Raw genomic sequence first — 17277 nt, 5'->3', positions numbered from 1 at the left:
TATATGATAGAATAAGTCCTTCCGAGTGTTTGAAAAAAAAACATTATCTTCGACTTCTTAGATATATAATACTTTTTTTTTAAATAAACATAATTTCTAATATAATAATAAAATAATGTATTTCAATAAATATGCTTAAGAGGTTCATTACAGTCTTGTATTATATCTACATAAACAGCGTTTACCACAGTTAGCAATAAAAAATCAATAAATTATAATTTATATCATTGTGTTATTATGAAATTTCAGTCTTACAAAAAAGGGTGACATTCACTACGAGGCGCTCCTGAATACTCTAAAACCTCACACGGCGTATATGATTCGTATCGCAGCTATCAACCAGATAGACAGAAGCGCCTTCACGGAGCCTGTGGTGGTCAAAACACAAGAAGAAGGTAAGGAAGGAAGAAAGGAATAGTTATTTTCATTTGACTATTTTAGTATTGTTGGTGTACAATTTCGACTTGAAAAACCTGCTAGTAGAGAACTCTGGTCTAACTTTTCTTAATGAACAATCTCCCACTATTATAATACTAGTCTAATCAGTACATATTAGCTTTACATGACATTCTTTCACGCGTTCCTAATCATACTCATTAAAACAAATGTTTGTACCGTACGAGAAATAGAAACACGGCTAACGAAAGTAAGGCATTCTAGAAATCTTCATTACAATTTAATATTGAAAGAGATTTCTGTTTCCGTTGCAGCACCATCGGAAGCACCCACAAATGTGCAAGTGACTGCAGGCGGAGCGGGAGAGCTGCATGTGTCGTGGCGGCCGCCGCCAAGAGACGCGTGGCACGGGGAGCTGCTCGGGTACTCTGTCACCTGCACCGAGCTAACTACACCTGGCGCGAGTCACAGAAATATTACGAGGTAATATAATCACCCAACATCAAATCAACATCACACACATTTTTCTTTATCAGTTTAGCCTGGACATCGTCTTCAGAGACGTCGTTATGACGCTCATTATGTCTTTAGCAATTACGTCCTTCCATCCCAGTCTTCTGCTTCTATTTCTATGACCGGAGAAGGAAATCAAATCATCCACCAACATTAATATTTTCCCTTATTTTTTAATATCGATTGCTTAATCCCCTGTTAATCCCCTTAATTTTATTATCGGAAATTGCTAACAATCTTATATACATTTCTTATAGACATCATTATAAAAACAATAATTGCTAAATAGTAGGTATATTGGTAGCTCACAGAATTCAAACCGAGATGGATTTACTGTCACATATACAGTAACATTGGAACAATAATATAGAAGCACAGAAAAAATAGGATGAGCGAATTGCCATTAATACCCCTGGAAGGTACACAACGCTGCTGTTTTAAGCCAATGTGTAAGAGTGATATCGGTAATGAGTCATAATTCAAAATTTACCATCAAATGAATTATACTTTTCTGTCACAGGACTTTAACAGTAAACGGGTGGTCTGCAACAGAACTCAACTTATCCGCTCTAAGGAAGTTTACACGATACGAGGTGCGTGTGAGAGCATTCAACGGAGTTGCAGCTGGACCGGCTTCTGCACCTGTCTCTGCTACTACTTTAGAAGGAGGTAAGAATGTAAGAGTAGTAGCAAGTCCAATACCTCATGCAGATAAAATTTATAAAATAGATTTGTAGAATATCATCTATGTACGATGATTAGATAAAAATGTAATAAATTATCGTATGCTACTAGACTAATAAAGCTACATAAAGGCTACGTACTCCAAAGTAAGACTTTCATGGCTTATAGCATACCAAAAATAAATCTTAATACCGTAATATTGGTAAGCTAATATCCTTTTCACACTTGGTAGCAACATTACCCTATATCAATGATACATTCTTTTAACTTAATATCTGATGCTTTATTATTAATTTTAGTTCCTGAGTCACATCCAATAACAGTATCCTGTTTCCCTCTATCATCTTCGAGTATGAAAGTAACATGGAACCCGCCTCCAATTGGACAACACGGTGGTCTTATACAAGGATACAAAGTCGTTTACTCGCCTTTTACTTCAGACGAAGGTAAGTAACAGTGATCTCTCCGCTTAATGTTGAAGATACTGAATTGCCAGTTGGATCATCCTTATACCGCCTGTATAAACGGTGGCTTATTTTTCTTGTTAAATAGTGAATTTAATAGTAGTACAATATTGTTTGCATTTAACACCAATAAAGGGCGTTGTGCCAAAATTACATCGCGCTGTAGCTTTGTTTACAGAAGTATCATATATATAGATTTATCATATTAATAAGTATTTTTGATAATGATTGAATTAAATCTGATTAATGATCACTTGTTACAAATACAGTTTTTTAGTTTAGGACCTTGTAGTTTTAACACTTTTTCTCGTTTAGACCACGGTGATACTCATCATATCACGACTAATCGAAAAAAAGTATTGTGGTGCCAGTTGTACCAAGTTTATCGCGACAACGATAGTAAATGATAAAGGCTTCTAATTTCTCAATACTTCGTAATTAATTAATTTTCGAAAAGCATATACATTGATTTTCATTATATTACAGCGGATATAGGGGAAATTAAGCGAGTAACAACAACTGATACTTACCTACATACGCTCAGGAAATACACCAATTATTCCATTCAAGTACTGGCGTTCACCAATGCAGGAGACGGCAAGAGAAGTCCTCCAGTTTATTGCATGACAGAAGAAGATGGTAAGTTCTGAAGTTATATAATTTATTTTAAAAATGTATTCTAAGACAGGCATGCGCAGGTTACATATGAATGTGGATGGTTATAAGAGGCCGAAAAAGAGATGGATGGACTGACTAAAGGATAATATGTATGATAAAAAAGAGAGTAAACAACGAGATAACTGCGAACAGGGATGAATGGAAGAGAAAAACATATTATGACGACCCCAAATAAATGGAATAAGGAGGAAGCAGATGATGATTCTAAGACAGGCATGGGAATTTTAGAGTCAAAATAATTGTTTTTAAGAAATTTGAATGTCAAACAAACTGGCCTGACCAGAACGTGGTGACTTCCATCTACATGTACATGAGCATCACCACGTTCATCACAAAATACATTTGCCCTTCCTAAACACCAAGTCATTGTGTGTAATTTAATGACGACTCTGAAATGGTGAACTCATTGAGGTATGCAAACTATTTTAGTAAAATCAACTTAAAATCACAGTAGATTAATGAACTATTCTACCTTGCAGTACCATCAGCGCCTGAGAAGATTAAAGCATTGGCATATTCCAGTGATACGGTACTAGTTAGCTGGCTACCACCAATACACCCTAATGGGATCATTTCTCATTACACTGTATACTACAGAGAAGCGGGCAGGTTAGAATGGAGTTCATCTAATGTTTTAAAACTCATATTGCAAAACAAGGAGAATATCATTCATTTCGACTTTTCAAAGCGCCCAATACTCAACCTACTCTTTCTTTCTCTTTCTCTCTCTCTTAATCTCCATGTAGACGAAGTTGCTCTAGTCATAAATAAAAATAATTTTTACCCTATCTACTATCAGAAAATTATGATATTCGAAGTTCAATAACTATTATTGAACTATATTATATTCTAGACGCTTAACGTTTAATGTTCATTGTTTAGACTGGCATAGCCTACTTCAGTAGTAAATTAGAATTTTGAGTATTCTTGAGTCATATAATCGTTTGTACAGTAATGGTAATTATTTTAGGTTAGGTAAACACTCGAGTTTTACAGTCACAGCAGATAAAAATGCAGACGTGGACCTCATGTTTCAAGTGCGAAATCTTATGGAAACACAACTTTACGAATTCTGGGTATCGGCTACGACGGGCTCCGGAGAAGGCGAGTCCACGCTTGTAGTGGGACAAGGACCTGCATCGAGGGGTAAGTACATTTATGGAAAGCAAGAACATTTAAATATCATTACAAAATGTTTTAAAAAACTATTGTATTAATTTTTTTTTAATCCATACCTAAATACCCTTTTTTGAAGAGAAACAGAACATAAGACATGTGCACTGGTGTCAGTGTGGAATCTAAGAGTACGTATACATTGTACGCAGTTCCGGCACGCATCGCATCGTTCGGGCGTGAGGTGCGCGTGGCTCGAGGTCGCGGTGCCGTGCTGCGGTGCTCGTGCGTGGGCGCGCCGCCGCCGCGCTCCCGCTGGGCGCACGCACGCCGCCCCGTCACGCACCACGCGCACTACCAGGTCACGCACGCCGGCCACCTGCGGCTGCGGGGTCAGTACTCACGCTCACTACCGCCCACTACGCGCCTCGCGCCGCCCCGTCACGCACCACGCGCACTACCAGGTCACGCACGCCGGCCACCTGCGGCTGCGGGGTCAGTACTCACGCTCACTACCGCCCACTACGCGCCTCGCGCCGCCCCGTCACGCACCACGCGCACTACCAGGTCACGCACGCCGGCCACCTGCGGCTGCGGGGTCAGTACTCACGCTCACTACCGCCCACTACGCGCCTCGCGCCGCCCCGTCACGCACCACGCGCACTACCAGGTCACGCACGCCGGCCACCTGCGGCTGCGGGGTCAGTACTCACGCTCACTACCGCCCACTACGCGCCTCGCGCCGCCCCGTCACGCACCACGCGCACTACCAGGTCACGCACGCCGGCCACCTGCGGCTGCGGGGTCAGTACTCACGCTCACTACCGCCCACTACGCGCCTCGCGCCGCCCCGTCACGCACCACGCGCACTACCAGGTCACGCACGCCGGCCACCTGCGGCTGCGGGGTCAGTACTCACGCTCACTACCGCCCACTACGCGCCTCGCGCCGCCCCGTCACGCACCACGCGCACTACCAGGTCACGCACGCCGGCCACCTGCGGCTGCGGGGTCAGTACTCACGCTCACTACCGCCCACTTCGCGCCTCGCGCCGCCCGTGCTGCGGTGTGGGTGCATGGGCGCACCGTCGCTGCAGAACTCATCTCTTAATAATCAGAAAAGGAAAATAATCACAATGATGATAACGCAATATTGTATTGAAAAGAATATGTGAAAATACCAAGACTGTAATTTACTAGTTTCTCTAGTTATTTATCTTCTGCATACTATACGCTAATTCAGGAAATTTAAATTATAGAAGTGAACGAGCAGTCATCGGGCAACTTCTCATGTACGGCCAGTAACACCATCGGCGAAGACACAATAGTATACGTGGTGTCAGCGGTGCTGCCTCCAGCCGCGCCCGCTCTCTCGCTGCAATACACCACTTCTTCCAGTATCAAGCTACATTGGCAAATCCCTGGAGAAACTACTGATCCCATATTGGGTAAGATTATAAATTTGTTATTATAGTGATTTGACACACTCCTTAAATACTCGCCAAAATAGAATATAATAAAAGTTGGAATATAGGATATGATCATTTAGACTGGGAGAACAACGTAGGAACTAATTCCGAAACTTCAGACCAACTAAGGAAAGACACATTTGGAGTTAATCTTGCAAGGCTTTGTTGCAGTTAATGAAATAAAGAAAAGACATATAGTAAACTCGTATATCCCCTTTGCTATAAAAGAAATCTTAGTATTTTTCAGCTAAAGCGATGCCTGTTACTAATCATAACGATATTTTTACCATGCTTGTCAGAAATTTTGGACCTACTATAAATAACAAATGAAAATATAATTAAAATATTTTTATTGTTCTTCGTAAAAATCATATTTATTACATTCTCTTATAACGATTCTCTTTCAGGCTACATCCTACATCATAAGCAAAATACTGATACCGACTGGAACACGGTAGAGCTGACTCCGGAAGTCACCTCGTACACCATGGATATGCTCAAATGCGGCACTACATACAACGCAAAGATCCAGGCCAGAAACAAAATCTCTATAGGTCCTCCTTCTGAGGTACTGAGTGCAACCACTAGAGGAGGAAGTGAGTATATTAAAATTAACATTTTTATTACAATTGTAGTAAAGCATTGAGATCTATTACAGACTCTTTTAATTATGTCAAATCTACCGTTAGTTCGGAGTATTTTCGAGCTAAGAAGAACTGATACGAAAGTCAGCTATTATTGTATTTAAATGAGCTTGTACGTGATTACAAAAATACAGATTCATTTTTAAATTCAATTAGGCAGAATAAAGTGACTACCAGCAAATGCTATTGCATAATGTCTAATCAGTGGCTGTAAAACTAACAAACCCGGTCATCAGAAGCAGCAACTCTTTCACGAGTATGACGGATGAGTCATCCATCATTGCACTCAACCATGTTAGAGGGAACACTCGATCCAACACGCCGCCGCCAATTTAAAGTTTAAATATATTCTAAGTTAGAAAGTTATACTGAGTTGCATTTTAGTACAAGAAATTGAAAGCCACAAAATATTTATGGCATTTAGTTAGGAATATACTAATACTGATAAACTATAACTTTAATAAAAAATCTCTGTTCTTCCAGGACCAAAACCGCCCAAGCCAGAAGACCATGTACATATGAACTCAACAGCAATCAAAATCAACTTTTATGCGTGGCGAGACGGTGGCTGTCCTATATTGGGGTTCAGAGTCTCGTATAGAAGAGTAGGGACAGAGCATTGGATCAAGGTTCAAAATATTTTTTTTAATTTACATTATAACTATATAAGTTGATCTTTACTTTAATAGGTAGGTTGAATTGCACTTGATAATTTGTAAAACCATGTTGATTGATTTGATAATTGATTAGAAAATATATTTTTGAAGTCTTTGGAAAAAAAAAATTAAAAAGATGTAAATGCAATCACTCACAATTGCGCGCGTTAGCAGCGCTATATCACGCGAAATCAGGAGGGCGTGAACAAAGAACGTGTAATGGCAAATGTAAAGGCAACTTCATTCTCCTACCTAATTAATTTTTTTATTTAAGTCTTTAAATCGACGTTATAAAATATATAGTCAGTACATTATAATATTTGCATAGGAAGACAAAAGCTTATATGAATTTAATAAATATTATAATTGTAGATAGGAGACGGCCTGAATTCTGCCAGCCACGTGGTAGGAGATCTATCACCGGGCACGTGGTACGAGCTTACCGTAGAGGCGTATAGTGATGCTGGTGTGGAGCGAGTTACATTAAGAGTGGATACACATACGCTGGCTGGAGGTACGAATTCATGGATATTTTAACTTTAAAACTCCTTTAAGTTTAATTGAAAAATGGTATATATCTGTGTTTTAAGCCATTTTCTTTCCTCTAGAAAAGTTTTTGTAATTTGACGTAATTACACACATTAAATTGGCACTTTGAATTTTATACGTACATCCAATGTAGTGAATAAAATATGTATATATATATATATATTTAAAGATTGATTACTATTTGCGTGACGATAATACAATTGTAACATAGATAGTTAACGCAACTGTACAAATCAATAATAGATGAATTAGTCTGCGAACCTGCTGGCTAGTTTCTTATTTTACGATGATGCGACAGTAAATCTGTTACTCTAATGCACAACTTCGAGGGTCACATACGAAGGAAAAGACGTGGATTAAATCCGGTCCCGTCCCGTTGTGGTGAAGCTTCTAGAAAGAACTTGTATTACAGAGAGGACTATGTTGAATGTACTCTTTAGATCATTAGCCCCTACGGTTGATCATTAAAGAAGGTTGATTGGAGTGTGCGTGTGCAGGACGCATCCCGGCTGTGGCGGCGGGCGCGGAGGCGGGCGGGCCGTGGGCGGGCGCGGGCGGCGGCGGGGCGGGCGGGGGCGCGGCGCGCGGCGCCTCGCTGCGCGCCGTGCTGGTGTCGTGCGGCGCCGCCGCCGCGCTCGTGCTGGCCGCGCTCGCTGCGCTGCTCTGCCTGCTGCACGCCAAGCGCAAGTACGTACCCTCCGCTCACAAGGCTCTTTTTTAAAGCAAATCTTGTATATACGCGTGGTGTATTAGGATCACTGTCACGAAAAAGCGTTATCGTCGTGTAGAGGGTCGGTGACGGGAGAGAGAGGACATCGAAGAGTCGAAAGTCCGCTAACGCGTTGTGAAAGAATGAGAATTGTCCATTGGAAGTTTCACTTGTACTATATGTGCCAGGACACATTCCTTTTTTTTTCGGACGAAATTCTAATGCTGTTGACCGCAGCTGGTCTTGTCCACAACTATAAGTGACGAGTGCAGTAGCACTGCTAAGCTGCCAAAGTACTTATGGCGCGGCTGAAGGCCAACTCCTACTTGACAGATACGACTTTAGCCTAAAGGCACGGTTAAGGTTTCGAACCTCGAATCAACCCATCATTTCATTTCAGCAATTTGTTGTAAATTCCAGGTTCTTGTGTGTTTCAAGTGACCACTACATGCGTGACGACAGAAAGCTAAGCGAAAGCAACGAAGCGGAGAGAGAAAAGCTCAGAGAAGGACAAAAGCTGTATTCGTCCTCCTCTATCAATGGGAACGAAAAGTCCAACGATGACTCTTCAGGTAACTAGAACTGTCTTCGTAGATCGTAATGGTATAATTTGTAACAAAGGTAAGACTGTAAGATGTCGCCTGGGTACTTTGGGCTCACCCATTTTAGCCCCCAAGAACCTCGCTTTGTAATCTTTGGTTTGGTGGTGGGGTGCAGATTAGGCAATCTATCTCTTACAGGATAAGAGGCATGACATATTTAGTCCTCCGAAATGGCAAAGCATCAGTGGTATCGCAGGTGTCACATAATAAGGTATTGGTCGTAGTGTTATACATGTCTATAGGCGATGGGTACCGCTTACCATCAGACGCGATGGACCCTCCACCAACCCATGGCTATTCCAACCTCTCGGTTATACTGGCCGAATCTGCGGGGAATGCGGGCTGAAAAGCACGCATTCTCTTGACCTCTACAAATTATTTAGACGCGATGGACCGTCAGATTCTTGGTTATTCCATGGTTTCCTGGCTGGCCACATGGAGTACCTGACACAGTAGATGGGTAGTAGTAATAATTCGTTCCCCAGTCTCTCTGTAGCAGATCGGCTGGGTTTATAATAATGATAGTAATATAATATGTCAGGTCAATTCACACAGCGCCATCTATTCCCAAGCTGAACAGATTTTGTGTTAGTGGCCAGCTGATACATATATAGATACACCATTTTTACAAATACATACATACTAGACATTGAAAACACCCAGATCGTCATACTACAACAATCATACTCATGAATACAAATGTTTGTACCGTGCGAGGAATCGAACCCACGATTGCGAATTAAGGCGGTATCGTCCGAGGCCGTCGGATGGTTGTGATGTTATGACGTTGTGCCACAGCGGAGCTGTACGAGATCAGTCCATACGCGACGTTCGGCGTGTCTGCGGCGCACGCGCTGCAGTTCCGCACGCTGGCGCGCCGCGACGACGACGCCGCGCCGCCGCACCGCCGCCGTCACCGCGCCTGCGACCACTACCGATACGGTGCGTCTCTTTTTTATTCTTTATCTGGCTCCGGAAGGAACGCCTAATCTATTTATTTGTACCGATACTGTATAAGAGTAATTGTTTAAAGCAATTCTTTTGTGAACTCCCGCGGTACAGATTCGCCTACTGCTGGGTTCATGGGATATGTAAATTTAAAACAGAAAGTACTCGTAGCGTCTATCTTTACCTATATGTCTGCGATTATCTCAAAAAATATGGAACGGATTTTTATTTATCTATTTGGTGATTCCTAAAAAGGTTTATATGTAAAATTATACATCCTAAACTATTTTTTTTTACTTAGTTGTTAAGGTAGGGTCACAATGTGAATATTTCTCTTTTACGTTTTTTATAAGTACGTAATAAAGTGAAAAATCTTTTATAAACTCGTTTATTATCCCAATTTTGGATCCTTATTATCACCGTATGAAAAGAACGCATAAGAAATTAACCGTCGTCCTTCATCGTATTTCCCCATCTCGTACAAACTTGTACAAGAATGGAACTGCCTTCGTGTCAAAGACCAATCTCGTACAAGTTCGAGGACACACAACGGTTGGCATCCGTACACCTCACTGTGTGCGATCCGAGTGTATGTTGGCGCAGATGAATCGAGCCTGTCTAAATCCTCGACAGTGGAGGCTCGCCACCGCATGCGAGCGGCGTGCGCGGCGGCGGGGGGCGCGCCCCCGGGGGCGGCGGGCCGGGACGGGGGCTGGCGGGACGCGCACACAGACTCCGACGACGGCAGCGACAGTGCTGCCAATACCACCACCAAGGGTTCGTCATTCATCATTTTCATTAATAGTATAGACGCGAGGTTAAGTGTGGATGTATGGATGGATGTTTGTTTGTTGACTTTCAAGCAAAAACTAATAAATGGATTTTAATTAATGACTTATACATCGGAATATAGCCGTGTATGCCTGTGAGACGTGGACATTGACACAAAAGGAAAGAGACAAACTGGAAGCCTTTGAAATGTGGTGTTGGAGAAGAATGGAAAGAATTAGCTGGAAAGATAAAATAAGGAATGAAGAAGTGCTTGAGAGGATTAAAGAAATGAGACAGATCATAGATATTATTGAGAATAGGCGGGGAAAAATGTTGGGGCACTTGATACGACACGACGAACTAATTAACAACATTATAGAAGGAAAAATAGATGGAAAGAGAGGAAGGGGAAGACCAAGACACAGCTATATCAAGCAAGTTAAAGAAAAAGTTGGAGTCGTGTCGTATCAACAGCTAAAGGGACTGATAGAAGATCGTGGAAGGTGGCGGGAGCTCCACCGACAAGAGCACAGCTCTTAAGTTATGAATGAATGAACATCGGAATAACACCAGCTATAAATTTCACACGGGCGGGTGAAACTGAGGACACAGCTCGTTATTAATAGTTTAAAGTGTACTCACATTCAAGCGGTTACTCGACATGTTGCTCCAATGAGACTCTAGTTACGAAATGTAAATCTCCAAAAAGGGCGGTAAGTAGAATTGAATACAAATAAACTTAATATAAGCACTTTTGAATAGTCATATTTTTTTATTCTATCACTCAGAACGCAGACTCGTCACAAGGTGATGAAAAGAGCACGACGCTCTTTTATGGTGTAACAATCAACATGAAGTCCATTGGGCTAATAGTAACCTAAACGATAATAGATGGGTGACTGACCTGCTATGTATAACTACACTTATAAACCCGGTCATTTCCGCCACACAACTCTTAGCTGGTGTTAATCGACCTACCCGAATGCGACTATTAGCGTACTTGATCGTAACGACACTTACAAAAAGAGCGGAAAATTAAATCGAAATGCTCAGAGTACATTATAGTGTTTTATTAATCTGTTATAGATTAATAAAACAAATCAAACTGCCATAAAACATTGTACTGGTTATGAAATTGCTGTTTATTTTTTTTATATTAGGGCGGGAAAAGATACCGTACAATAAATGTCAATCAACCAACATTACTACTACGAATATTAGTGTTGTGAATGAATTATCTTAAATTTAGTTAATTATAAGCGATCGATTTAATGATCGTTAAATCATAGACAACGAACATAACTGTATGTATGTAGACTTATGTACGTAATTAGGAAATAAAAGCGAAATGAAATTCAAACTTTGTGGAATGTTAAATTTATTTTTTAATACAAACACCAAGATAAACACATATACTGCTTTTCACTACTAATCTTTTAATGTTTGTTTAACTATAATAATATGGTAACAGGTTCAGGTGGGTCTCCGTGTGGCAGCACATACGGTAGCGGGCGGAGAAGCGCGCGCACCACCAGCAGGTAGAACTCAGGTACCTCCCCCGCTCACTCCGCTTCCACGCACTTCCGCGCCACTAGACTAGCTGCTGATTCATGTATTCGACTGAGGACTATATTCTGATATATTCCATTTTTTATGAAATTGGAATGACACAATCTGAAGATCCATTTGTCTATAGACGATGATTATCACTTTCTATAAGTAAACCGTCACATATATACAGAAATGTGAGGCCCTTCGGGATTCACTGAGAGCATTGTGATGCCCGGATATCTCTCATGACAATCTGTAATTTTAATCTCATCCCTATAGTTAAATTATATGCTTATTATATAAACTTTAATATTATTTAATTTTTGGTTATTCTTGACTTAGTGTTTTATTTAAATTAGCCAAAGTAATAATTATGTTATATTTCTTTGTATACTGTTTTTAAAAATAAATATTTAACACTATTACATTATTATATTATATATACAGTAAAAATAGTCCTAACCAATTAGTAAAGCTAAACTAACAAGCTATGTTTAAATTTATATTATTTAATTTTATTTCAAATTATAATGAATTGCATAAAAATTAGTAGTTATTATTAATAACAAAATGGTATGCAAATCAGTACACATGCAAAACCCTTTGATAGTAATGTTATGTGAATTGGTAGGAATCCATAACCGCAAGGCTTATAAACAATCACGCTAGCCAAGCTTCGCCACCTGCTATTTATTATAGTAATCAGTTTAAAATAGAAGTAGTGATGAATAAAATATAACTGTTTATTTACAGTGGTGGCCTGAAAGGGAGTGATGCGCTCTCGACAAACTTTGGGCCCGTTCCAGCGGATATATCTTCTTTAATAGATAAGTAAGTTATTCATTTAACCGAGATTGTATTAGAAATAAAACCGTCCTAGTGTGCACTTATATTTCAGCCTGTTGTTTATATGAAAGGTAATTAATTAATATAGCAATAAATATAAAGTGTATGGATGAGGCCTTACTTTTGACGGCCCCAGCTTTGATTCCCCGTACCATACAAATATTTGTATTCATGATTATGATTGTTTATATGGATGTAATGGAATATTGCCTTTCTAGTCAATAAATAAGTAAATCGGTGTAACAAACACTAAATATAAAACTAATACAAAAATGTAAACAAACTACTGTCTTCAATTAGATTGATAACAAATATTGAGTTATTATAATCATACTAGGATTCTGTACAATTTGTTTAGCTTGATATTAAATATTTATCTTTTCTTTTCAGATATCAACAGCGCAAAGAGCAAGAGAGGCGGGAATGTACTATTCACGTATAACATTCCATAATCCAATGTAACTAAGATTTATTTTAGTCCAAATAAAGCTACTGCATTGCCCAAAGCATGACTACTATTTAACTTTCTAAAAATTCATCCCTCCATTCGTAAATTTCTAATTGAAATAATGCCAGGCCATAATTGCACAGTAAAAGGGCTTAAGATTTTGTGTGATGAAGTCACTAATATATGTGACACCCCAATTATTTAATGTTATAAAGAGTATTGTTATATAAATTATATAATGTGATTTATCTGAATACTGTTAATCTGTGACAGTTTATTGTTTAAAGATATTGAATTTGTAAATATTAATAAAGGATAAGTATTACAATTAAGATACTTTAATTGCTGTAAGATTGTTATTTCTGAGGTATAATTGTTTTACATTTAATTTTAACGGATTATTTATAATTTTAATTTATTAAAAAAAGAGCTAAATTATATGTGTATCTTGTTAGTTTTAGTTTAACTTGTTTTTTTTTAATTAATCAGTAGGTAGAAAACATATGTATATAACAGTTTTAGAGCATACTTACATATGCCTAGATATAATATATACGTTTGTGAGCATAAATTATATTATTCTTTAATATTGTAACATATTTCAGAAAGTAATAATCTTACATCAAAACATTGTATATATTTATATGCATCTGATACCAATAGCAACTGTTTAACTCACCCCAAACAGTGATCAGACGCATATATTTATATTTTATGAAAAATAAATAAATTAAAACATAGTGTTTTAAGTAAGGTCTAAGTAAGATAATGCCTATTCCAAATCGCAAAAGATACATATCATTAAAATAGACTGCCAATATTTAAGCGATTCGTAATTCTTTTTACTGTATTGTTGATTATTATAGTTAATTAGTTAATAATATACACTATTGTATAAAAATCTTTCTATATACATGTTGTGTAATAATAAAATTATTAATAATAGGATGAGGAAAGAAAATAAAGATGTGTGTTGTGGTATGCAGTTTTATTCATATTTAATTCTATATTCTTATAGCTCACAGCCCCAGACCTTAATTTTTTTCCAGGCTAGGTAAATTTTAATAAATACCGCCCCCAACACACCCCGCTCATCCCCACCATTTTTACAACATACAATATGACGAATTAGTATTGCTGTGAATTTATATTGTTTTATGTTAATCAATCATAGTTTGAAATTTTTTCTTGCGTCTCATAGGTCAAGTTCTCAAAGGTTGAATAGGTAATAATGAGTTGGATATTCATCTATCAAGTTCAAATTTACCGCCACCAAAACTCACCGCCCGGGGCATGAGCCCCGTGTTGCTCCCTTCTAGATCCGGGCCTGATAGAACACATACCAATTGTAGACTTTATATGTATGATACGACATTCTTCGTGGTTCTGATTTATTTCAGCCATCAAACTTGCTTTATAATGTGTTTTACTTGGAGGGGAAATTACAATCTATGGAATTTCATAGGGGTACCCAACACGTTCATGATGATGTGCTGTCCGTTGAGCTGTACATTTACCTATATAGACAATTAACATTTACCATCGTGTACCATTAGGTTTTTTTTTATTATATAACACTGATGCCCGGTTGTAATTTCCAGATTTCCTACTTTTTTATTTACACACACATTACATTGCAGGACACATCTAAATTAACAGCAAAACATTTTGCCTTACTCTAGGGACTATATTTACTATTAGGTTGTTTGCTATTCTAATTAAATAAAAAAAATCAATACAGCTCTTGAATAATAAACCGCCGATATCAAAAGCACAAAGAGCAAGAGTCACTGGAATGCACTATTCACGTTTCCACTGCCATAGACGCAAAGCAGTAGGAATGTGGGCGATAACAAAAAGTTGAGTGTATGTTTATTTACATTTTTGATATTCTGCAGTAACATAAATACCGATAGTATATAATAAATATGTAATGATGTCCTGCTAAAAAATATATGATAATTATGATTATGTAATTCTGACTGATTTGGCCACGGCAACTGTCTGCGACTCCGGTTTTGCGGTTGATGTGCTCGCATGTGGCTTATGTAGCCAATTTTGTTTGCAAAAATCCTCGCACATTGCTGGCATGAGAGCACGCACACACAAAATATATAGCCGTGTAGGTAATATCCAAAAAGTTGGAAGGTAGGGTACACCAAACAACAGTGTGTTTATTTATGTTGTTGAGTAACTGTCTAGTAAAGAAATAGCCGATAGTAAATCAAAATTTATCAGAAAGACTACAGTATACTTACTCTACTACAAGCTTTCTACAATAAAACCTCAGATATGACCAAATGATATATGTATATTCGTGTAGGTACTTCGCTTATTGGTACCTATTCCGTACTAAAAAGAGGGCACCGAAAGCTATACCTTTTCATTTATATAGCAAGTGTAAATAATCCAGGACGGTATCGCTTGCGGCTAATTTAGGATACGCAATTAAATATGTACTTGACTCGACAGTTCACGCTGTTGCGTGATTTGTTAAACTTAGATATACGATTTAGGTCAAGCAACCAGCAGTGAAGTGAAGTTATTGATATCATAAAGTATTAAAAACAATGACATACAGTAGGCGATCGTTACTCTTTTAACTACATACATTACTTCCGTTTATAATATTAAAATTTTATACAAAAATTCCGCAGTATCTGCTATAATTAATAAACTAGCAACAATATAATTAAATCTTTAAATTTGTACGTAAAATTAAAGAATTTACCGAATTATGTTGTATTATGGATTAGCAAATGAATTTATTTGGCAGTTTTTATGAAATAATTTAGGATGATTAGATTTTTTTAAGTAGTTGCTCTGTGGTGCTTTCTGTTTTATCTCTGGTTAATTGGTTATGGTGAACATTGATTCAAAATAAAATGATGTCATATAAATGCGAAGATTTATTAATTTTTATTCTATCTTAATAATATCTAAATACAATATCGAAAAGAGATAACCAACTCTCTGGGGACTTGTATCAATACTTTGATAGAGACATATGTATTTTCACGTAGGCATATAAACACAAAACTAAATACATAACACATATTGTACTTATTACAACCAATTCTCAAGAGATTCAATCAATTATGTTCCTTAGACACAATTAATAACGAATCTCGCGAGGCCAAATATGTACATATTTGGCCTCGAGTTCATTAGAATATTTCAAATTATATTTAATACAAATTAAGTATATAATGTTGACGACCTATATGCAAACTTGCCATCATTTACCATCAGATAAGGTAAGACCAAGTGAAATCCCATTATTAATAAAAAAAAACAGTATGACAAACTAGTAAGAAAGCATTTAATTACTAAGAAGTTTTATTTTTTACGATTAAAAAATTATGAGTTCATTATTTGTTATTTAAGCAGTCATTATTACTCCATACTAAAATGAAAATACATGTATACTCTGCATACATATAGGTATGTTATTTTCTAGGCAGGGAAAGTATTAAATTTTTTTAAGGATGATAAAATAGAGCTTCAGTACTATATTAATTACAACGCTAACTGCTAATTGTAACTTGTTAACCACCGGCAACAATACAGCTTAGAACTTAGTACTTATATTATTCTCATTCCATTATTAATAACATCTTATCACATTTCAAAATACGTATGATTATAAATAAACCGTGTTCTAATTGTTTCATAGAAATAGAAGATCTTCGGCCTCAACTGTATAAAAATTTGTGCAATTTAAAAAGTTAAGTGATTTTTTAATTTTTAACAGATTTTTATCTAAATCGATTAAAATTTATCTTGATTATGATAATCTCTTGGACTCACTATTCTAATTAATTCTACGTATTTCCTTTTTTTTCTGACACTGAAATAGCGCCATCTATATATTGTTTCCTAAAACAAAACTAATAAGTAATGGCGGCGGATGCATGACATTAATGTGCATGTGACTAATTGCTATGTTCTTAAAGTAGCATACCTGAAATAAACTATAAGGTATCATTAGGTGAGGTTAATATTAATTCTAATATTAGGTTATTTTTGTAAAATTTTCCAAAATAAACAACAGTATCATATATTAGTTTGGAGGAAAGAAATTACAGATGTCGCTATGAAACATAGTTGAGTTTCTTAGTTATAAGTATCGATATAGAAGTTTATTTTTTAAACTCATTCACATCAGATCAGTCAGTCAGTCATCAGTGGTCATTCATTCCGTTTGTTTCTCCAAGCAGACTTGAAATAAACTAAT

At 37.6% G+C, this 17277-nt stretch overlaps 1 protein-coding gene and 1 long non-coding RNA gene across 2 annotated transcripts in view; both read left to right on the top strand.

The window, feature by feature from the left end:
* LOC131842436 (cell adhesion molecule Dscam2-like) overlaps positions 1-7153 on the top strand; it is a 253192-nt gene extending 246039 nt beyond the window's left edge. The window contains exons 21-32 of the mRNA XM_059190968.1: positions 250-395; positions 711-879; positions 1430-1578; positions 1893-2039; positions 2544-2696; positions 3215-3344; positions 3706-3881; positions 4061-5002; positions 5110-5295; positions 5724-5912; positions 6444-6589; positions 6989-7153. Coding sequence (XP_059046951.1) covers positions 250-395; positions 711-879; positions 1430-1578; positions 1893-2039; positions 2544-2696; positions 3215-3344; positions 3706-3881; positions 4061-5002; positions 5110-5295; positions 5724-5912; positions 6444-6589; positions 6989-7153 — 2698 coding nt within the window. The remainder of the gene's footprint in view (positions 1-249; positions 396-710; positions 880-1429; positions 1579-1892; positions 2040-2543; positions 2697-3214; positions 3345-3705; positions 3882-4060; positions 5003-5109; positions 5296-5723; positions 5913-6443; positions 6590-6988) is intronic.
* A 4512-nt stretch (positions 7154-11665) lies between these two features.
* On the top strand, positions 11666-13324 carry LOC131842421 (uncharacterized). Its single transcript, XR_009357494.1, has 3 exons — positions 11666-11744; positions 12500-12577; positions 12983-13324. It is a non-coding gene; the product is annotated as an uncharacterized LOC131842421 (long non-coding RNA).
* Positions 13325-17277: the final 3953 nt, after the last annotated feature.

Source organism: Achroia grisella, unplaced genomic scaffold, assembly GCF_030625045.1.
Source record: "Achroia grisella isolate CSIRO2021 unplaced genomic scaffold, CSIRO_AGI_Agris_v1 utg2183, whole genome shotgun sequence".
Classification (NCBI taxonomy): Eukaryota; Metazoa; Arthropoda; class Insecta; order Lepidoptera; family Pyralidae; genus Achroia; species Achroia grisella.
The sequence above is the reverse complement of the archived record's forward strand: the minus strand, read 5'-3'. Positions and strand labels throughout refer to the sequence as shown.